General features: G+C 46.8%; 1 protein-coding gene across 1 annotated transcript in view; it reads right to left on the bottom strand.

Annotated features, from left to right (window-relative positions):
• The window catches only part of PTPRT (protein tyrosine phosphatase receptor type T), a 934,550-nt gene that overhangs the window by 721,258 nt on the left and 190,129 nt on the right, over positions 1–23,163 (bottom strand). Inside the window, exon 6 of the mRNA XM_032592759.1 lies at positions 20–291. Coding sequence (XP_032448650.1) covers positions 20–291 — 272 coding nt within the window. The remainder of the gene's footprint in view (positions 1–19; positions 292–23,163) is intronic.

The following is a 23,163-nucleotide window of genomic DNA, read 5'->3' as shown; positions in this document are numbered from 1 at the left end:
AAACCATGAAATGCCATACCTGGTAGAAATGTGGCCAGAAGGTGCTGATGGCAAGCTCTGCCTTCACCCAGCCCTCGGTGACGACCCCAGACACGTTCCAGACAGGGTTCCCCTGGGGGCCGCCGTTCACCTTCACATAGACATTCAAGGCTCCTGGGCTGGACCTATCACGGCTGGAGAAGTAGTAATGGAAATCGATACAGTGGGTGTCATTCTCCTTCAGGGTCGGCAGGAGAAGGTGGGCCTTCTGGCCAGAGGCCCTCCCAGAGCTGTTCACCATCATGAAGGATCCTGGAGACCCACAAAGGGGGTGGGAAGTAGAGACAAAGAGAGAAAAAGAAAATCCTTCTGATAATCAGTCATACCCACAAACCTAATGGCCAGAAATCAAGTCACTCTAGGAGCTTCTGATTGATCCTGAGGAAGCCGCATCCTATCTTTCAACCTGAGTATCATCTTCGGTAACTGGGAACTTAGAAAACCTACTGAACAAGGCAGTTTAAAAATTAACAGATGGCAACATGGGGGCACCTCGTGGCTCAGCTGGTCGAGTGTCCAACTCTTGGTTTCGCATCACAATCTCAGGGTTTGTGAGACTGAGCCTTGCATCAGGTTGTGCACAGACAGCATGGAGCCTGCTTGGGATTCTACCTCTCCCTTTCTCTGTGCTCCTCCCCTGCACATGCATGCATGCTCGCCGCTCTCACTCTCTCTCTCAAAAAACATTTTTTTTAAAGCGAGAGATGGCAACACATATGAATATTACTACAAAGTAGACAGTCTATATAAATTTACAGAAGAAACATCACATGCAGCAGGTCACAAAGGAAACATGGAACAAAACCCCAGGAACATAGCTACCTGTGCAAACTCTAAGTGCAAAATGTGAAATGCAACCTCATGCAAGCTCAGGCTGTCTTGATGGATGCAAAACATCTCCAATGTAAGAAGTGTCCTCCCAACATATTCCGCTTGGACCCTTGCATGCAGTTCAAGGAATAACTGACAACTACCCCTTCACACTGCATTCAGCACGAGGAATGATTCTAAGTATCCCAGAAGGACATATAAAACATAGAATATATTCAGTTAAGCAAGGAAGACCCCAAAGAAAGTGAGAGACAACTAGATGTCCGGCCTGGAATAGAGGGTAAGTAGTAATTCCTAAGCACTTCAGGAGTACCAATGTGATGCCTGGTGTCTTTTTAATATGTTATTCAATTTAATTTTCAGAATGAACCTGGGAAGTAGAGGATTTTCATTCTATTTAAAGGCTGAATGACTTGCCCCAGGCCCTCAGACAGGGAAGGATGGAGGAGACCCAGATTCTCTCCAACTCCACATTTACACTCTCACTCTGTGCAGAAGACATGACTACTGTTTTCAAGCATTAGGCAGGATGACTGCCCACAGAAAGGAAGGGAGCGTCTTTGGAGTTGCTTTGACAGATTAAATGGTTGTTTCTATAGTTCTTCAACCCACCCTGGATTCATGTCCTGGGCCTCCCAGAAGAGGCAGAGGCCATATCCCCACCCTTGACTTTGGGCCGCACCTGCTTTGGTCAACAAGATGTCAACACACTGAATCAGGCAGAGGCTTGAAGTGTGCATATGCCTAGCTACGCTCGCCCTCTTGCACGATCACTGTCTTTCAGGAGAAGACTGCCTCAGCTAGCTGCTGCCTCTTTCACCTGAGGATTAAGAACTGACATGTGGGGTCAAGAACCGAGCTCAGCCAGCACTGAAGAAGCAAGCCATCCCCACACCGCAGCTAGAAGCACAGCCACACAGTCAATACCCCAACCCAGATCTGCCAGTCCACAATCAATGCTCAGACCCATGAGTGTGAGAGTAAATGCTCACTGCCATTTGCCACTGAGTTTCCTCTTCTTTTGCTGGGCAGCATTACTGTGGCAATTGCTAACTGACAAAGGTGCTAGAGAGGCAGATCTATGAAAGAAACCACAGGAGGCAAATTTCCATTTAAAGGGCCTTCTAACAAAGGCCCTGGAGACATAGTTCCTGGCCACTACAGGTGGCTAAACAGAGCCTGGACAAGTGAAGAGATGTCTAAGGAAATTTCACCATCAACTGCTAGGGCTGAACTCTGTGACTTAAAGTCCCATGATGCTATGAAATAAACTACATCGTAAAATACAGGAGATCAACTCGGGATTCTGGGACGAAGACTCCTACCTAGAAAAACTTTGTTGCTTTGAAATCTCATTTTAACCACTAAAATCTTCAATTCAGAATGAAACCTTAAGACTGCTTATTCCCAACTGAGGTAAGCCACTTTAGGAAGCAGCCTTATTCATGCACCGTAAAACCCAGAAGATTGGAGTTGCCAGCTAATAAGTACTGGGCACTGTTGCTCATTGGGATTCTAGAGGGTACCAAGCATTCAAAGCCCATACTCCTTGGATTCTGCATGAATTTAAAAATAGACACGGGACAGGGATGCCTGGGTGGCTCAGTCGGTTGGGCGTCTGGCTCTTGGTTTTGGCTCAGGTCATGATCTCACGTTTGTCAGTTCAAGCCCCACATTGGGCTCTGTGCTGATGGCACAGAGCATACTTGGAATTCTCCCTCTCTCTCTGCCCTTCCCCCTCTTGCGCTTGCTCTCATATTCTCTCTCTCTCTCTCTCTCAAAAGAAAACAAAAAAGAAAATTTCACACAGGACAGATAGAGTTCAAAATTCCTATTTTATTATTCACAAAACTGGATTAGAGAAAGTAACTTGGACTTGAGGCCAAATCAGGCTTCTGCATTATCTTCTCTGCACGAGCACACAAAGCAGGTGGATGGTCGTGGACTCCCTCCTTCTGACTCCACCCAGATCCCTAGGCCTGGAGCTATCCTGGAGAGACGGCCACTTAGGGTCAATGGGTAGGCCTATCCCAAAAATGAGCCAACGAGAAGCAAGGTGACTAAGAGAAACAGGAACCTAGAGCTATCAGACTTTCACCATCCCACCAATCAGAAAACTCCCTGCCTCTTGGGACAGGAGCCAATGAAAGTAGCACAGAAGCCACGTCTCCCCAACCCCTCCATGTTTCCAAGAGAATCAAGTCTCCTTGTTTACGGCCTGGTGCTAACACAGGGTAAGTGGAGAGATGTCCCTTGGCAGATGTATTATCTCTAATTATCACAACCTCCCCATTGAGGCAGCAAAGAAAGAACCATGGCAAGGGGGAAACTGAGCACAGAAAGAAGACTGAGCTAGCATACATGCCTGTATTTGTTGACCTACATGCCTCAGGGTTCCAGAAGGTTTCCCAGGGATAGATGAGTGATGCCTCACAAGCCCCATGAAGCAGACTGCACCTGCCACAGAGCTGTGGCACAGCTATGTGTAGGGACGGCAGCCTATGAAGCAAGCAATGCCTGGCTCTCTCCACTAAGAATCCCATAGCGCCCCTGTGGGCCTTTCAGCTCCTGTCCTGCCAATCCACACCAGGCTGCATATAATCCGCAGCACAAAGAGTCGGGAGCATTTCCCTTTCACCAGCTCAGGCTTCTACTTCTTCATCCCAGCTCCGGTGGTGAGCAAGCTCATGGAAGAGGCAGAGCTACATAACATACATACACCTCCATGACCCTAGAGCTTCTCTCTATCCTGCTGTCCCTGTGACTGCAGATAGACGAGGCTCCACCTCCCACAAGGCAGAGGTGCTGAAAGTGTTTGGCCTTCTATCTACCTTCCATTTGGAGAGATTCCTGGTTTGTTAACACACCTGTTCTCTTTGTTCTGGGCACAGAGCTGGACTGCATCCCCCAGCCTCCTTTTTAGAGATTGGTGGGGCCACACAACTGGGTTCTAGCCAATGGGGCCCAAGTATGGAAGTGTGCCACTTGGCACATGGAGGCTTGGTTCGTAAAAGCCACCTCCCTCCCCCCAACCCTACTTCCACTGCCCCACCCTCCATTAGCTTGTCCCCCAAAGGATGGTCTGTCAACCCACAGCATCACCACCACCTGCGAGTTTGTAAGAAATGCAGAATCTTGGGGCACCTGGGTGGCTCAGTAGGTTAAGTGTCCAACTTCAGCTCAGGTCATGATCTCATGGTTCATGTGTTGGGCTCTGTGCTGACAGCTCAGAGCCTGGAATCTGCTTCAGATTCTGTGTCTCCCTCTCGCTCCCTCTCTCTTTGCCCCTCCCCTGCTCACACTCTGTGGCTATCAAAAAATAAATAAACATTAAAAAAAAATACAGAATCTCAGGCCCCACACCAGGCCTTCTAAATCCAAATCTGCATTTTATCAAGATCCACAGGTGATCTGTATGCATAATGAGGTGTGAGAATCACCTCTCCCTTGTCTCTCCCATCCACCAGCTAGCTGAAAGCATAGGATTCAGAGGATTCCACGAGAAATGGAACACAGTAAAAGAAGCCTGGTTCCCTGAATGACCATGACCATCAGGAAGGCTACCCACCTATTAGAAACACTCATTTTGGGTTTAAGAAAACAAGGAATAAACTGTTATTGGGTTATTAAGGCATTGAAATTTTGAAGTTTATTTTCACAGCTAGCATTATTGTTTTGGCACCCCCATAGAACCCTTACTTCCCACAAGTCCCTTTGTTTAAGGGGATAGGATGACACACAAAGTAGGGACATCACAGAAAGCGGTATCCTAGTGTCAACAGAGGCACAAAGAAAAAAGAAAAGAAAAAGAATCGACTCTGAGAACGAATTCTTAAAAAAGCAAGAAATATCCTGGATCTTCATTAAGGTAAGCTGGATGTGTGTCTGGTCAAGGTCACGGTACCACTACCACCCTGGCCCCTCATGTCTATTTTGAGGACTTGATATGCATGCCCCAGCCTTTAGACTAGACAGAAAGGTGTGTCTTTTGGTGCAAGGCTCACAGAAACAGACAAGCATATTGAAAAATATATATTAGAAAAAAAAAAAAAATGATGGCTGCCCACCCCACCACACCCCGCCCAGCCTATTGGCAAAGGAGGGAAGGGACATAGACCAGTAAGGTATAGCAGGATGGAGTCCTGCTCATGAAGGTCTTGGCGAAACTGGAGGAATGAGCAGTGCTGCTCTGGGGTCCAAGTGACAGAAGGGGATGGTGAAAAGTCAGCATCAGCAGGTGGCAGACCCAGCAGAAGGGAAGGAGTCTGCACCACTTTGGGGGGGAGGAACCCACAGCCGCAACAGTGGTGTCCCTGAGGAGCCCAGAAAGAAGCTTGGCAACAGAAGAACCCAGTGCAACTGATCTTAAACTCATGACCAGGGGCAGCCTTATGAGGACAGAGGCCCAATGGCCAAGTAGGTGGAGCACCAGGGGACAATAGACTCAGATCCTGGTTTAGTGTCCTATGGCTGCTGTAACTAATTACCATAAACTCCATAGCTTAATTGAACACAAATTTATTCTTTTATGGTTCTGAAGGCCAGAAGTCTAAAATCAAGATATAGGTAGGCTTCTTTCATTCTAGGAACTTCAGATGATAATCTGTTTCCTTGTCTTGTCCCACATTTAGACTACACTCCCTGGCTCCTGGCCCCTTCATCTCCAAAGGACATCACTCCAACCTCAAGCTCCACTGTCACCTCTCCTGTTTCTGATTTTGATGCTCCTGCCTCCCTCTTATAAGAACTCTCACACACTGGGTATACCCAGACAATGCAGAACAATCTCTCCATTTAAGTATCTTAAACACATCTGCAAATCTCTTTTGCCCAGTAAGGTTAACACAGGCACAGGTTCCAGGGATTAGGACATGGTCATCTTTGGAGGACCATTTTTTTGTCATCATTTTACATTAACATGAACACATATGTATTCCCAAGCCAGTGAACCAGAGACACAGGACGACAGACCCATTTGGAGCCAGCCGGCGTACACTGTCTAATGGGCAGGTATCCTGGGGGGAATCTGAGCGCTCTCATGTGAGTATAGAAGATTCCTTGCACTAGTGGACCCTGTCATCAATTAGTAAGGAAGTATGATGTAAAAAGTAAAACACAAGGTCATATCATTTGGCTCCCAATTTGGACAAAAAAGAAAAAGGTTTGGGGCTATAACCAGGGAAGGTCCATCCTTAGCAGTGGAGACTCATCAGGGCTGCTGGCCAGTATGAACATCATGGTCATACACTGCTCCTAAGATACCAGCCCTGCATGGTTACCTCCTCCAGGTTAATCAGACTGATGAGCTGGAGAAACTTTCTCTGTGGTTTGGCCACCCGATATCTGAACTCCCTTCCTACATTTGGGTAACTACCCCATTTTGAAACACAGCCTACCTTCCTCTATGGGAACAGAAAAGGCCAGATGCCCTCTTTCCCAGGAAACCTAGCCTCACGTATCTAGAAGGACAGCTCTGGAGCAGGGCAGAGACGTGGTAACAATGCAGAGAGAAGGGTGATGAACTCAGCGAGGGGAGCTGGGGTGTCTTCTAGTAGTGGGCTATGCAGAGCCCGAGTGTGAAGAATGTGAAACTTCGTCAGCCCGTGAGTGCACTATGAACCCTGGTAGTGGAATCTGGCCAGCTTTATGCCCTGCATGTACCTGAACAAACCCCAGCTCCTTGCAATCCTCCCCTGTGTATTTCTCCAAGTCCTCAAGGCAGGTGCTCACTGCCGACTAAATTAATGATGCCAATCCCCTTGTCCTCCCCCCGCCTCCCCGCACTTCTGGCACAGCTCTCTTGAATGGTCCTCAGCTCAAAGATTGGGCAGGTCCTTGCAGTGTCTTGGCTGAGGCACACTCTCGGGGGACCCACGAAAGAGACGCTTAAGCTCCAAAGTCAGTAAGGTTCAAGAGATAGCTTCTTCTGCAAACTTACATGGTCCCCCCGCTCCTCCAACAAACAGGGTGAGGCTCACCCAGCAGCACTACCCCCTTAATTCCACTTTGGCATCATCCTTTGGGATGGATTTTCTCCTCCACAGCAGCCCTGCGGTCAATCACTGCCAACAGGCTTCCTCCAGTCCGCAGGACGCACCTGAGTATTCTCACATCCTCATGGCACAAGGCTCAGTTTTTTCTCTCCCAGAACCCCTTCCCCAGGAATATCCTCAGCCACATTATGTGTGAAGAGATCCCAGAAGGCAGAGAGCTTACATCCCCACATAAGGTCTATATGAGCCTCTTCTCTTTCCCCGTTAGTTTCCCTTTCGTGGATGTGTGCCTGGTGGTAATTTGGGAAGGCATTTCAAAGAGAGGGAACAGCACGTGCAAAGGCACAGGGACTGGAAGCCAGAATATTCAGCAATGCAAGCATAGTGTCTTTGGGAAGAGCCCTAAAAACACCTCATAGCCCACCTTACAGAGCTCTGACCACATCCTCCACAAAGGAAGGAAGCCATATCTGAGTTGAGCCCAGGCCTGCCATTTTAGAGACTGTTAAGGACTGAAAACCCTCCTCTACCAGCAGCTCAGTGGGGGCCCCCTTTGATCAACAGGTTGGCTTAATTAATATCATCCCAGGGCTGTCAGTTTCCCGGAGATCAAAAATGAGCCAGTCATTACGCCAAGATCAGTCAGAAACAAGAAAGGGAAGACTGTAAATATATTCTTTTCCCTTCCCCCCCCCCCAAAAAATCTACTGACGTGATAAGGAACATAAAACAGCATTAGTTTCCTCATAGTTATTATACATAGCACCGAAAATTGTCGAATTAAACCAGGAAGTACTCTCTGGCTGGCCATAAATTTTGCATTTTTCCCCTTCGTGCATAATAATGCCTTGATACGCGCCCCGTTATTGATGTGTCTGCAACACAGATCCCCTTTTTGGAGGCAAAAGGCTTCTCCATAGCAGATGGCGGCTATTGTGTTTACACATGAGCACCTCAGGATTGCATTTCCTCACGTCGGCAGTAAAAAGAAAGCCCTAATTGAGTTTTTAATGGCTTTGCACATTGTTCATTAAGATTACATGAGTGTGCTCAGGCAACTGGCAGCTGAGGGCCTGGGGCTCCGAGAGCTCAGAGCTGTCCCTGCAGACAGGTGGCCCCGCCAGCTTCCAGCGCCAGCATCTACGTGAAGGGAGAGGATGGCAGCAGGGACCCAAATGCTGCCCGGAGCCAAGGCAGCTGTGGTGACATGAAGCACGTGCTGGGTTTCAGTCCCACTTCTGCTCTTTCTTAGTCGTGTGACTTTGAGCAAGTCGTGAAAACTCACTGGGCCTCAATGTTCTCATCGAGAAAATGGGAAATTGAAAGCTCCGTGTCAAACTTTTTTGTCTGTTTTCAGTACACAGTTTTTCAAAACTGGGGGCGCCTGGGTGGCTCAGTCGGTTAAGCCAACTGAGCTCCAGGTCGGCTCCTAAATCCAACTTAGGCTCAGGTCATGATCTCAGGGTTCATGAGTTCGAGCCCTGTGTCAGGCTCTGTGCTAACAGCTCAGAGCCTGGAGCCTGCTTTGGATTCTGTGTCTCCCTCTCTCTCTCTCTCTCTCTCTCTCTGTCCTCCCCCCACTCACACTGTCTCTCTGGATCTCTTAAAAAGTGAATAAATGTTATAAAAAAAAAAAAAAAAGAAAAGAAAAGAAAAACTGGACTGACTCAATAATGCTAATTTCATAATAGACAGCCAGTAGCAGATGTCCGTGTGCCCAGTGCAATTTATGTTTAACATTACTAAATGTTCATTGAGAACTTAGTATGTCCCAGGCACTTCTCTTAGCATCTTTGAGCATCCCAATGAAGTGGTACCATGCTATCCCTGTTTTAAAGCAAGGAACATTGAGGAAGAGAGAGAAAATCGTTTGCCTACACAGCCCACATCCACTCCGTGGTGAGGAAAACAGCAGCCATATTCTGGTCTCCAGAACCTGTGAAAATGTTGAAAGGGCAGGCCTACGCCGGCCGACTCCATCTTGTTCTGTGTCCTTCACCTAGACCACGCCTCCTCCCCTTGAGTAACCTCCCGCTCACCCTTCAAACTTCCTGATCAAAACACACCCTGCGACCTGCGTAACAGTACTCCGACCCTTCCCCAGCCAATCAGCTGAGGCCACAGCCATTACCTCACCAACTGCCCCTAGACCCCTATAAAACCTTTGTGCTTTTGAAACTCGCTCTCTCTGCCTGGTATCTCACCGCTGCGTCTGTGCAGGTAGGGGATTGAGTTCGAGCTAGCTCAAATAAAGGCTTTTTTGCTTTTGCATCGGACTCAGCTCCCTAGTGGTCTTTGGGGATCACGAATTCTGGGCATAACAATGTTACCTTACATAGCAAAGGGGAATTAAAATTTCAGATGAAATGATGATTGCCAATCAGATGACCCTAAGATAGGGGCAGATTATTCTGGACAAGAGAGACAGAAAAGGCAGAATCAGGGATTTGAAGGTGCCATGCTGTTGGCATTGAAGATGGAAGAGCCAGGAACCAAAAAATGCAGAAGCCCCCCCCCCCCCCCGCTCCGCCCCCAAGAACTAGACAATATATTGTCCCCTAGGGCCTCCAGGGAGGAACACAGCCCTACAGACACCTTTAGCCCAGGGCAACCCACTTAGGACTTCTGATCACCTCAACTAGAGAAAAACAAACAACAAAAAAACCCCACCTCTGTGTTATTTTTAGCCACTAAATTTGAGGTGATTTGTTACAGCAACAATAAGAAACTAACACACACTGCAGACTTCCCTGCTTCTGGGTTTTTGCTCAGGGGGTGTTGTTCCTGAAACCCACACAGCCCAGCCCAGCTATGGTCCTTTACTGAACGACTTAAATGTCACCTTCTCTCAGTGGCTTTCACTAATGCCCAGAGGATGTTTATTCCCGCATTGTTGGCCCTATACTTGGCTCTATCACATCTTTCTGGACAAGGCTTCATTTAGAAGTCCAGAATGTTCAAGTTTAGCTATCTGGTCACAATATAAAGGGCAGGGGGCACCAAAATGTCAAAAGACACAAATGAACCATAAAGTAAGGAAAGATACATGGAAGAGAAGTACAGTTCTGCCAAAAGTATCATGAAAACTAACGATCAAGCCAATCATAAACATAACAATTTAAAATAGCCAAAGTAGCAAACGTATCATTCAACATCATCCATATTATCAATGAAAGCAATCTAATTATCAGGTGTCAAAAAAAAGGGGGAAAGAAACTTGCTTCTTTTCTAATATACCAGAAAATGGGGAGGAGGGATTAATTACAGCTTAATGGATACATAATATCTATTTAAAACAAAGAAAATAACCTCCTGAAGTTTCTTTTTTTTTTTTTTTTAATTTTTTTTTTTCAACGTTTATTTATTTTTGGGACAGAGAGAGACAGAGCATGAACGGGGGAGGGGCAGAGAGAGAGGGAGACACAGAATCGGAAACAGGCTCCAGGCTCTGAGCCATCAGCCCAGAACCCGACGCGGGGCTCGAACTCACGGACCGCGAGATCGTGACCTGGCTGAAGTCGGACGCTTAACCGACTGCGCCACCCAGGCGCCCCCCTCCTGAAGTTTCAAAAGAAGTGAGCATTGTGAACATTTTGCCAGAGTCAATTTGTGTGAACAAGTAATAACTATTTCTGCAATCATTCGTTCAGACCAAGAAGTTGGGGTTTAAGCATTTCATATGCAAATTTGTTAAGGCAATTTTCCAAGAAACAGCTATCTGATAACCCATGTAGGTATGGATGATGTCGTTTAAAAACAGAATTAGGCCCAGTCGAGTGGATTTGAAGGCACTGCTGAAGGGGGTCTATCCATGGGCCTCTCTCCCCAAAGACCAGGTACCTGGGCTGCCTGCATTCCTTCCCCATTCCTGAGGAAATGATGAAAGCAGAGGGGAAGAGGGAGAGAAAAGAGTAGGAAGGGAGGGAGAGGAGGCAGAAGGAAAGGAAGAAGGAAGCACGTGAGTAGTGAGTACACAGCCAGGAAGATGAGGGAGGAGGGGCACAAGGAGTGGGAGAAAGAGGTGGTAAAGCAGGAGAAATACAGGTGGGGAAAACGACACTGAGCAGAGAGAGAAAGGGAGGACAGGACAAAGACATGGCCACAAAGCAGAATAAAATCCCAGCCATGCACAACCCCCTTAATTACTTCTCATCCCTTCACTCCCCAAACAAAAACAAAACCCCCACCCAACATTCCCCTTCTAAACCTTACCATAATCTTGTGATGAGGACAGGCCCATGTAAAACACTATGGGGCACCCCAGGACCCGGGCTACCCCCTTTTACAACCTCACATCTCTCCTCCCCCAACATCACAGCATAGCTCAACATCGCCGCAGGAAAAATAAATGTTAGTGTAGGGAAGACAATGGAACCCAACGCCATGACCCAGTGAGAACTCTGCTACATGAAGGGTGAGACACAGGCTCTGTTCTAGTTGCTTTTTGATGTGGGAAGTATCACAACTCTTTGGGCAATGTAAAGACAGAACTGAAGGGCATATAACGCCATTCCCCCTTCAGATTCCCACCCCTTCCTGTGCAACTGTTTTAGTCACACGGTGCCTCTGGGAGCCAAGAATTTTCTCTCCATTTCTTCACCTGGAACAGGGGTGTGCAGGCAGAGTCTGTTCCCCTCCCCCACAAGTTTTACAGTCACTAGGTATAGGTGGGCAAGGAGCCAGGACTGGCTTGGATTTTAGGCTCCTTCTAGAGTGGGGTTGAAGGAGGAAAGGCCCTTTTCCTCGGGTCTTGTTTCTATAAAGAAACACAGTGATTTTTATGTTCCCACAGCAATTCCCTTCCCTCAGACACACCTGCCAGCAAACAGCAACAGCAGCAAACACAAACTATCCCATTTTACTCATGTACATTCAACTCTAATTGCAGCCTTGTCAGTAGTTGCTTCTGTTACCCTTTCCATACAAATGAAAACACTGGGGCACAGAGAGATCAGGTACCTTTTCTAAAGCCACACAGTGAGTAGCAGAGCCAAGACTCAAACAAAGGAAACCCTACCCATCCTTCAGCTCTTAGGCTCCACACAAGCAGGTGTGTTACGTTTGGTGCAAGCAGGGATCTCACACTCCCCAGGGTTAGCCAGCCTTGCCCTAGGAGCAGGCGCAGGCACGAAGAGGGGCAGAGAGTGGGAGGAAAGAACAAAAAGGAAATCAGTTGTCAGGCTGCTGCCATATTAAGAGTAAAGAGAACAACAGTGCTGCCTGTAACACTGTCAGACCCCAAATTGTTCCTGACATTCATTGGGCTGAGTCCTTTGCTTCTGCAGCTCTAAATCTCTTAAATTGAAATGACATGGAACTAAAATATATATATATTTTTTTAAATCTCCAAAGTCTTCACACATCCATTGGCATGATAATATTTTGATTAGTTACATTTATGCTCCAATTACACTCACAGAATGTTCAACTGTGTCTTATATATAGTATGTTTGCCACGCTCCATGGAAAATACGGGATTATTACCTCGTATATTTGCAATGGGAAAAGACACAAATGGAAATGGAGGGGGGAAAAAAAAGCAAAGCGAAGAGATGACTAAGCCTGTTAAAATAGTGCTGTCTTGGCTTCGTGTTACTAAATTGGGTCACTGCTATTATTTCCCAGGCTTTAAAATACCAGGGCTTGAAGAAACACGAAGCATTCAAGCCCACCTTCCCCTCACCTGACACTTTTATCTCCCCTGTCACAACTGGGTCCGACCCTGACAGCAACCTGGTCACGTGCCCACTGAGTGGCAAGGTCAACAGTGGGGAAGGTGTATGGTTTTGAGCTTTGTTTCTGGAGAGAGTGTCCACCTACTTCTCAGAAAGGTCGTCCTTAACCTTGTCCGTGATAAATAAATACATAAATGAAGGTTAAGAGCTCCTACGAGCCCTGCAAAATGTCTGCCCCGGTGATGCCAGGGTAGATTCCTCGCCGTGAGGGCTGGCTAGACGCCATCACGTTATTTTGCTCTTTACTGGAAGAGCAGACCATGGTTGTCTGTGGTAAGGGTATCACGCTATCTAATGCCGGTATCAGATGGGCCCTTCTGTCCCACAGAGACGTACACAGATGTTGTCTGCACCCCAATTCCACAGCATCCTCCCCTCAAATCCTCCATCACTGGGGCTTACTTTCTCCACTTATTCTCCCTGCCAGGGTATCCCTAAGTCAACTTGCTCATATCTCTAGTCTCAGTTTCCCCTACTTGGATCCATGCATGAAGGCTAACCCCTCCACTGGTTTCCTCACAAACTCTGCTAGAACCAAGATTTTTAGAAATTGAATGAGGGGCACCTGGGTGGCTCAGTCGGTTAAGCATCCTACTTCAGCTCAAATCATGATCTCGCGGTTCATGAGTTCAAGCCCTGTGACAGACTCTGTGCTGACAGCTCAGAGCCTGGAGCCTGCTTCGGATCCTGTGGCTCTCTCCCTCCCCCCCCCCCCCCCGCTCCCGCTCCTCCCCTGCTTGTGCGTGCTCGCTCGCGCTCTCTCTCAAAAATAAATACACATAAAAAAATATTTTTTAAATAAAAAATTGGATGAAATTGGTTCTACCCTCAGATATTACTTATGCACCCACTATGTGTCCGACACTCCAGAGAAACAGCAGTCAGCATGAGTTTTTGCCCCTGTGCACGTTACAGACATGTAAGAGGCAGTGTCAGGGGCGGGGAGTGAGGAGTTCGGTGACAGGGTATATACGTGGACAGATCACTAACTCAGACTCCATTTAGGGGGAGGAGGTATAAAAAAAAAAACAACAAGCAACTCTCTGGAACAAATAAAGTTTACACTGAGGCCCAGGGTTACTCAGGAGCCAGACACATAGAGAGGGAGTGGCAAGAACGTTCCCTGCAGAAGCAATAGCTTGTTTCAAAGCCAAGAAGCAAGACAAAGACAGTCTTTGTCTGTGGAACGAAGAGAAGGAATTGGAGATACAGACCAGGTACCTTACAGACCACCTGTCTAGCCTCTCACCCTTGTTTTATAGACAAAGAACTTGATATACAGAGAGGTTCACAGTGACTTGCCCAAAGTCACACACCCAAAAGGTGACTGCGCTAGGAGTAAAGCTGTTGAAAGCCTGCTGGATCCCACCCCCAGTAGGTTTGGGGTGGCTAAGAATGTGCACTTCTGACAAGTTTCTAAATGAAACAGATACAGCTGATTCATGGGTCACACTGGTCTAACTGGGTCTGTGACTGCCCGGGGTCCATAAACTTGGTCCAGACAAGTAGTGCCTCCCCCACCCCTCCAGGGCAGGCAATGGTGCCAACCCACCTGCAGGGGTCCCCTCCTACCCTGGGCCACAGGCTCCCACCTCTCTCAAATGCAGGAAGACTCTAGCCACTGACCATCAGACAGGAAGGCTCTCTCTGCTGCCTAACCTCAGCAAGGTCTCTCCTCTGAAACCCCCCCTTCAATCATTGCCAATTACCGAGAATATCATTAGACACTTACTGACTCCCCCAAATGTACTAGGGTCTGCATAGAAATAGCACAATAATTATTCTTCCTCTTTCCCCATCCTCTAAGGAGATACAAGAACTTGACAGCTGTTATCCAATTAATCCTGACAGCTTTTTTTTTCTTTAATGTAAAGGTATCTCTTTCATATGAAATGGGAAAAGCTATTTCCTTTCCTGAGGTAACAACGAGGGCAAAGAGAGTCCAAGTGACTTGGCCAACACCACTAGGGTCATTTCTTGCCTCCTTTCTTCTGCAGGGACAGTGGAATACTGTAGGATAAGAACACAGACTCTGGGTTCTGATTGCCCTATCAAGTCCCAGCTCTCTCAGCTACCAGCTATGTGACCCTGGAAAAGTTGCTTAAACTCTCTGAGCCATAAAATGAAAGTGGTGATGGTAATAATGGCACCTGCCCCACAGGTTTTTAATGAGAATCCAAGGAGCTTACATAAGGTAAGTGCTTAGAACGGTGCCTGGCACACGGTGAGATCTATGTAAACATCGACCGTCATGACCCGCATCAGTGGCAGCATCCTGGGCCCTCTTGTCGATCTCTGACTGCAACAGAGAGGCAGACAGGTGTCCCTACAAACCTGCAGGAAAAGGGAGGTCCCAGGGTCACTGTCCATACATGGGTGACTCCAAGAGGCACCAGGAAGCCTCTTTGCAGTTTACCCCAAGGAGCATCTCTTGCTGCCAGTGGTTCTGCAAGATGTGGTTCCCGACCTAGCTACACCAGCACCACCTGGGAACCTGACAGAAAAGCAAATTCTCAGGCCCCACCAGAGACCTTCTGAAGAAGTTCTGGAGTGGGACCCAGCCAGGCTGTGGTGGTTTCACAAGCCCCCAGGTGATGCTGATATACACATGCATTTGAGAGGTACTTTTTCGGGCACCCGGGCTGCTCAGTCAGTTTAGCGTCCAACTCTCAATTTCAGCTCAGGTCATGATCTCACAGTTCATGGGATCCAGCCCCACGATGGCCTCTGCACTGACATCATGGAGCCTGCTTGGGATTCTCTCTCTCTGCCCCTCCCTGGCTCACACGCACAAATGTTCTCTCTCTTTCTGTCAAATAATGAACTTTAAAAAAAAAAAAAAAAAAAAGGAAGTAGTTTTTCTTCAAAGAGGTTCCTAGGGCATCAGCCTATTTGGGGAGACTTATGCCAGCTCTTGTCCACTGCATGTTCTCTCCATTTCCCATGAAGGGACAGGGCACCCGTGGGAGTCACAACACCGTAAATGGGTCCAGAGTCTGGGCTCTTGACCACTGCCCTCAACCACCTGCATGACATTGCCTTTCCAGTCCCACCTGCAGGGACGGCCTCTGAGCACTAGCCCTCGTGGGCCAGCATGGGAGGGGCACTCACTGCCACGGGAGGGGACACGGCTGCCTATGCAGGTCACAAGGTGGGAGGAGGATACTTGGAGAGAAAATGCTATCTCGTACAAACACACATGTAGAGTCTCTCAGTCCTACTTGAATCCTTGAAGCTACCAGGATGTCTCTGTGGCTGTCAACTGGAGCATCTTGAAATCAAACCCCAGAACCTCCTAATAACTCTCTGAAGCCTTCATCCTGACTGTGTGCACTCTCCTCTCCACTTCTCAGCCCATTTCCAAGCCTGTCAGCTGCAGGTATGCTTTCCTACTTCAGTCTTTTTTTTTTTTTTTATGTTTATTGATTTTGGAGAGAGAGAAAATGAATCGGAAACAGGCTCCAGGCTCTGAGCTGTCAGCACAGAGCCCAACGAGGGGCTCAAACTCATGATCTGCAAGATCGTGACCTGAGCCGAAGTCGGACTCCCCACCAACTGAGCCACCCGGGCACCCCTCTACTTCAGTCTTCCCTTTCTCCCAGTACCAGCTCCAGTCTCCTCCCCTGGTCCCACTTTCCCTGCCAGACTCCACTCTGGACTCCCTGGCCACAATGCCAATGGCCCTCTCCCCCAGTTACCCTCCTCCCTACCATCCTGCGCACCCCCCCAAGTCCAGTGATTTCTATCTATACTCCACACTGCCAATGAGAATAACCTTGTCAGCTTCACCCCAGCTCAGTTCCACCAACACAGATGGAAAGACAGAGAAGCAGAAGCTGAAATAATGAAGCAGAGGCGACTCTAAGAATCACAACTGCCAAGTGGGTGATGAGTTCTATATTCCTTCGCTGGGGGCTGCAGTTACAAAGTACCACCAACAGAGTGGTTCAAACAACAGAAATTTCCTGTCTCAGAGTCCTAAAAGCTAAAGTCTGAGATCAAAATGTTGGCTCAAAGGACTGGTTCCCTCTGAGGACTGCGAAGGAGAATCCATGCCATGGCTCTCCCCCCATTTCTGGTGCTTTGCTGGTGATCTTTGGTGTTCCTTATCCTGTAGAAGCATCCCCCCAACTTCTGCCTTCAGATTCACGTGGTCTTCTCCCTGTATGTGTGTCTGTCTCCAGATCTCCTCCTTATAAAGACACCTGCCAGATTAGGTTAGGGGCCCACCTACTCCAGTATGGCTCATTATAACTACTTAACATCTGCAGTGGCCCTACTTCCAAATAAGGTCACATTCTGAGCTACTAGGGGGTTAGGACTTCAACATATGAATGGGAGAGGGCAGATACAATTCAACTGAGAACCACTTTTCCATAGCCTTACTGTGCTCACTGCCCAAAGAGGTGTCTAAGGCAATCACTTGGGAGGATTTCTGCAGAAATAACCAAACATCAAATTTGGAAATGTGTTGTAGTATTGTTTTTCATTATAAAATGCTACCTGGAGGGAAAAAAAAAACAAAAACAAAAGCCAGAAAAGTAGAAGGAAGGGGAAAAATTACCCACCACAGAGAGACAACCACAGGAGGACCTTGAGATGTTTCCTTATAGTCACATTTCCTGGCATGGGTTAGCTGCTTTCTAAGTAGTTGTGGCATTTAATTGGGCTTGGGACCTTGCCTGGTAAACTCCTCCTGAAGGAGAGGCTTTAATGAGGGATTACAATTTATAGTGAACTTGTCTGCTCTGAAGCTATACCTAGGGGCCACTGGGAGAGGCAGGAGCCTCCCTTCTGTGGGGCTGCCTATGCAGTGATGTCGCCAGTTTGTTCTACAACAAATGTATATCGAGCGGGTTATGCGCCAGGCACTGTTGTAGGTCCTGGGAATACAGCTGTGAACACAACAGTCAAGGTACTTAATCAGAGACAGTTTGTCGAGATGAAAATTCTCCTCGAGAGCCTTGGAGCAAGTTGAATAGGACTTCTGTAGATGGCCCCCCAGGGATGCTCACCAGCCTTTCATCCTGTAATTTCCTCATTTTGAGTTCCTGATTTTTAGCTCATCTTTCCATGCTCTGAAGTACCTTTTCAGTGATTATTTCCCCAGGAAGAACCTATGAATGGTGTATTTTCTGAGCCCATGCATTTCCGATACTGCATCATTTTTACAGTGTAGGTCACGAGGCTGCAACTAAATTTCCCGAGTCTCAACCAATTCTCTTCTGAACAGCAAAGACTCCTGCTTCTCACCCTCTGCTAATGGAACAAGGAGAGTAGGCTGATCCTTGCCTATCAAAGGCCCTGGCCTGGATCTCCCCTACTTGGGAAGCAAGTAGATTGACACATTTACCACCCTGATTCCTAAGGTTCGGAAAAATCTTTTGTCCTGTGGATTTGTGCTTGAGGCATAATATGACAACAAAGATGGAGGCCCTGGACTCAGCATGCAGGCAAACCCCAGCTCTGACACTTCCTACTTCCTGCATCGTTAGGCAAATTAGTTAGACTCACCATGTCTCTGTTTCCCAGTCTGCAAAATGGGCATAATGAAAATACCAGCCTCCCAAGATCACCATCAATATTAACTGGGGTAATATATGCAATGGTTCAGGAGTGCCTGGGTGGCTCAGTCGGTTAAGTGTCTGACTCTTGATTTCGGCTCCGGTCATGATCTCATAGTTTGTGGGTTTGAACCCCGTGTTGGGCTCTACGCTGACAGCAAAAAGCCTGCGTGGGATTCTCTGTCTCCTTCTCTCTCTGCCTCTCTCTCAAAAATAATTTTTTTTAATATATACATAATGACTCAGAAGAGAGGCTGACCAACTTTTTCCATACCAGACAAGCAGTATTTTAGGCTTTACAGCCCAAACAGTCTTTGTCACAATGACTCGACTCTACTGAGAGCATGACAGCAGCCACAGACAATAGATAAACAAATGAATGACGCGGTGTTCCAATAAATCCTGACAAAACAGGTGGCTGAGGCAGCCCTTGGGCTGTAGTTTGTAGACCCCTAGGAAGAATGCCCAGCAAATACTAAGCTCTCAATAAATGTTAGCGGTTATTATCATGAACTGTGATTAGATTCAGAAAGACACTGGTTGATCTCTGTGATCCCTGTCTGGTTGTCTGACCCTGTGAACAGATGCGGTACATGAAAATCCCACCAACAGGAGCATCCTAGCCCACCTATAGTACTCCACTGGGGAAAACTACACCTTCCAAGGTGCAACTGGCCATGATCACTTCCCTAATTTTCACCTTGTTGTATTTGTGAGTTTCAGCCTCCAGCAAGAAGTAAAAAGAAAGGATAGGAGGAAAACAATAGAACTCAGAGCTTCAGAGAAAGTCCTGTTCATGCTATAAAAGGCTGTCTGTCCCCTACTGTAGGTTCTAACTAGATAGACAGGCAAGAATTAAAGCCCCATCTCACTTTTGCTGGGGGCACAGCTATAAGTACCCGATTTAATGTGCTTCTTAACCATTCATTTAGCCTTAGAGTTGGGGGAGGATTCTCCTGTCTTACTTGCAATGGACTTTGCCTTTGGTGAGGTCCTCATGGAAAGTTTTACGGGAAAGTGCAAGAGGCCGTATTCCCAAAGGATCTTAGCATTTATTTCCACCCTGGGACTTTGCGCATCCAGAGTAGTGTTGCTAGGCCCTGGGACTCTCAGTGGAGCCCTCTGTCTCATTTCAAACTTGTGCCTCCCAATTCTTTATCCACTTTTCAGGACTGTTTCCTTCACCACCTACACCAACAGCTAAGTTATGTGCCCAGCTATGTGCTGTTTTTAAGAAGAACTGAGACACGAGAAAATATTCATCTCAAGAAGATCAATGCCTCTTTTCAAGGCTCCAACAGAAAAGGAGGGTCCACGCTGGATATGTCAAGCAAATAGAGTTTTTGTACAACTGGACCTTTACACAACCATTAGGAGGCTGGGGGAATGGAAAGTTCTCTTCAGGAAATCCCTAAGTATAGGGATCACAGGAAGGATAGTGTCTCTAGTTCTGGCTGCCAATGGCCCCATAGGGAGTGCTCATTTGTTGAGCACCCAGGCACAACCCTATACCTGTCAATGGCTGACACCTCTATCAACACCTGTCCTGAGTTGCTGGCTGGAGGCTTGTGGCTTCCCAGATCTCATGCCTTAAAAGATCTCTCCCTGGTGGAATCCAACTGAGACCCCCCCCCCCCCCCAGGGCAAGCAGTGTAGGAAATGAAGTTTCCAGCTTTTGCGTCCTTGCTTGGATGGCTGTGTATCAGTAAGTAGTGTCTGAGACCAGCAGGATCTAAGTTGGGTTAGACAAGAAGCGGTTGCAAGCAGGTACTTCCAGTCAGTTTAGAAGCTGAAGTAAAAGCCCAGGCAAGAGATGTTGCTGCTCCTGTCACTGACCACTTCTCTCTCTTGTTCCAGGGCCCCCAAACCTACTCTGAGGCTGGACAGGCCTGAGAACCAGGGACAGTATATATGTGGGACACATTATCTCCTGCCAGGTGTGATTACAGGCTGCAGACCAGGCAGCTGCTTCCTACTTGCAGGCCTTTGGGCAAGAAGGGCTCTGAGATGGACCGAGAGAACCAATCTTGAGTCAGCTACCCTGGCTTAGAGCCCTTTCCACCATATCCCAGACAGACGGAGGAGTTTCCCAGGGTCGTCCTAACAAACTACCACAAAGTTGGCAGTTTCAGACTACAACAATTTATTCTCTCACACAAGTTCTGGAGGCCCAAAGTCTGAAATGAAGATGTAAGCAGGGTTGCATTCTCTCTGGAGCCTCTAGGAGAGAATCCTTCCTGGCCTCTTCCAGCTTCTGCTGGCTACATTACTCACCTCTGCCTGACTTCCTGTGGCCTTCTCCTCTGTCTCTGTGTTTCAAAACTCCCTCTACCTGTCTCTTAGCGAAATACCTATCACTGGATTTAGAGCTCACCCTAAATCCAGGATCACCTCATCTTGAGATTCTTAAGTACATCTACAAATAACTTTTTCCCCCCAAGTAAGATCACATACATAGGTTCTGGGAGTTAGAACTCAGACGTATCTGGTGTGGGGGTCATTATCAACCCACTGTACCAACTACAGTGAGTGACTCTGTGAATGTCACTTGCCCTCAGGCTAAGACTCAATTTCTATACTAATAAAATAGGTACTGGGAGGAGAAGACCTACCTGGCACAGTTACGGGCTCAGGGAAAGTACACATCAAAAATCTGTTGAATCTGGGGGTGCCTGGGTGGCTCAGTGGGTTAAGCATCTGACTTCGGCACAGGTTACGATTTTGCAGTTTGCAAGTTCAAGCCCTGCTTCTGGCTGTGTGCTGACAGCTCAGAGCCTGGAGCCTGCTTTGAATGCTGTGTCTCCCTCTCTCTCTACCCCTCCTCTGCTCGTGCTCAGTCTGTCTGTCTGTCTGTCTCTCTCAAAAATAAATACATTTAATTTTTTTTTTTTTTAAATCTGTTGAATCTAAACAGGAACCCATGCCAAGGCCACAGAGTATTTTCCTAGGATGAGTTAGGACTTGGACACAGACTCTATTCATGCACAGGTAACACAAAGTGTTAAGCTCAATCCATATTCACGATTGTACTCAATTGCCTTAGAAGAATTTTCCAGTTCTAAAGCCTACGCTGTATGAAACAGCACCTGGTGCCTGTAAGCTCTTCATCTGTTAAATGTGTAGATTGGATGGAATGATTTCCAGATTCCTTACAGCTCTCACAACCTATGGTTTTAGGATTCCTATACAAGTTTGGGCATTAGGGGCACCTGGGTGGCTCAGTCGGTTGAGTATCCGACTTCAGCTCAGGTCATCATCTCTCGGTTTGTGAGTTCAAGCCCCACAGTGGGCTCTGTGCTGACAGGTCAGAGCCTGGAGCCTCCGTCAGATTCTGTGCCTCCCTCTCTCTCTGCCCCTCCCCCGCTCACACTCTGTGTCTGTCTCTCAATAATAAATACACGTTAAAATTTTTTTTTTTTAAGTTTGGGCATTAGATTTCTAACAACAAACTAACTCAACAACTGCAATATTGCCCCCCGCCCACAAGGGGAAAATCAGGTTCTACCCAGAGTGGGTTTTCAGGGCTGCTTCCTGCTTTAAGCCCGCGTGGCAGCCTGCCCCGTCTCAGAATTCCTAGTTCCCCCGGCTCTAGGCTGAACCCACGGCTCTGCCACTTTCTAACTATGAAACCCAGATCAAGCCCCTTTGCACCTTTCTTTTAATGCCTTTTACATTTTAATGAAAGTGTCAGAAAATAAAGAAACCTACAAAGAATAAAATATACTATAGCTCCACTATCCAGGATTAGCCACTGTTAATGTCTTGACATACGTGCTTTGCCCTTTTATTGAAAAAAAGAAAGATCACTTTATTGTTATTGTGAAAACGATACACATTTTGGAGAACTGAAAAAACTACAGAAACCTACAAAAATGCAAGTTAAAAAAAAAAAAAAACCCAAGTCTCACCACCCAGAAATAGCTACCGTTACCATATGGCAAACATCATAGTAAATATCTTAGGATCTATACAGAGACGAAAAGGATGGATGATGGGTGGCTGGACAGACAAAAGAACAGATAGAAATAAATACTACCAAATGTGGGAGGGGGAAACATTACATGCTATTTTTACGTTTCTACATGTCATTTATTTTTACTTGTATTTAACAGAAAAGGAAAACAAAATTGAAAGGAATCTAGACCTTCAAATGTTTCTTCACCAGGAGGTATTTGCCAAAAGATCCCTATGAGGTTAAGAACACAGATTGTGAAGAAAACAGTAAGAGTCTGGAGTAATTATGTTGTTTTTTTAACTATTTATTTTAATTTTAAACACTACTTAATGACTCCGCGCTGTGAAAGATGACATTAGCTCTCGCTCACTTCCTCTCAACTTCCCTCTCCCCGTCTCCCGATTTCTCAGCTTTGTTAGTGGCTGCTATCATTACGTTGCCCGGGTTTGTGACCTTCACATCCTGATCTATAACTGTAATTGCCGGAGTTATTTATTGTTAATTCTACATTTATATGGAGTCACTACTCATCATCACTCCTTATACCGTGAGTTCTGCATTCATGCATCTTTTATTTTTATTCACTCTTAATTAGTTGGATTTTCTGATTCAGTATTTTCTCAAGATCTCGTGGAAGTTATATTTATTCTGAGTACATTTATTCTTGAGGGCAATTGTTTGTAGGCTTAATATCCTGTGATATTCTTGGGCTGTGTCTTCTTTCCATTAAGTCTATATTAGACATTATCCCATTGTCTCCCAAAACCAAATGCTGCTTCCTAAGAGTATGAGACCAACCTACTTTTCTTGATCTTCTTGTGAAGGATGTTTTTGCATCTTAACACTGGGTAATTTCTTCTTTATCCTAAGGTTTAACAGCTTCACTAGCACATACCTTAATGTTCAACATTCTGTATCGAATTTTCCTGGAATACATTTTTTTTTTTAATTTTTTTTTTTCAACGTTTATTTATTTTTGGGACAGAGAGAGACAGAGCATGAACGGGGGAGGGGCAGAGAGAGAGGGAGACACAGAATCAGAAACA

The sequence above is a fragment of the Lynx canadensis genome, chromosome A3, assembly GCF_007474595.2.
Source record: "Lynx canadensis isolate LIC74 chromosome A3, mLynCan4.pri.v2, whole genome shotgun sequence".
NCBI lineage: Eukaryota > Metazoa > Chordata > Mammalia > Carnivora > Felidae > Lynx > Lynx canadensis.
The sequence above is the reverse complement of the archived record's forward strand: the minus strand, read 5'-3'. Positions and strand labels throughout refer to the sequence as shown.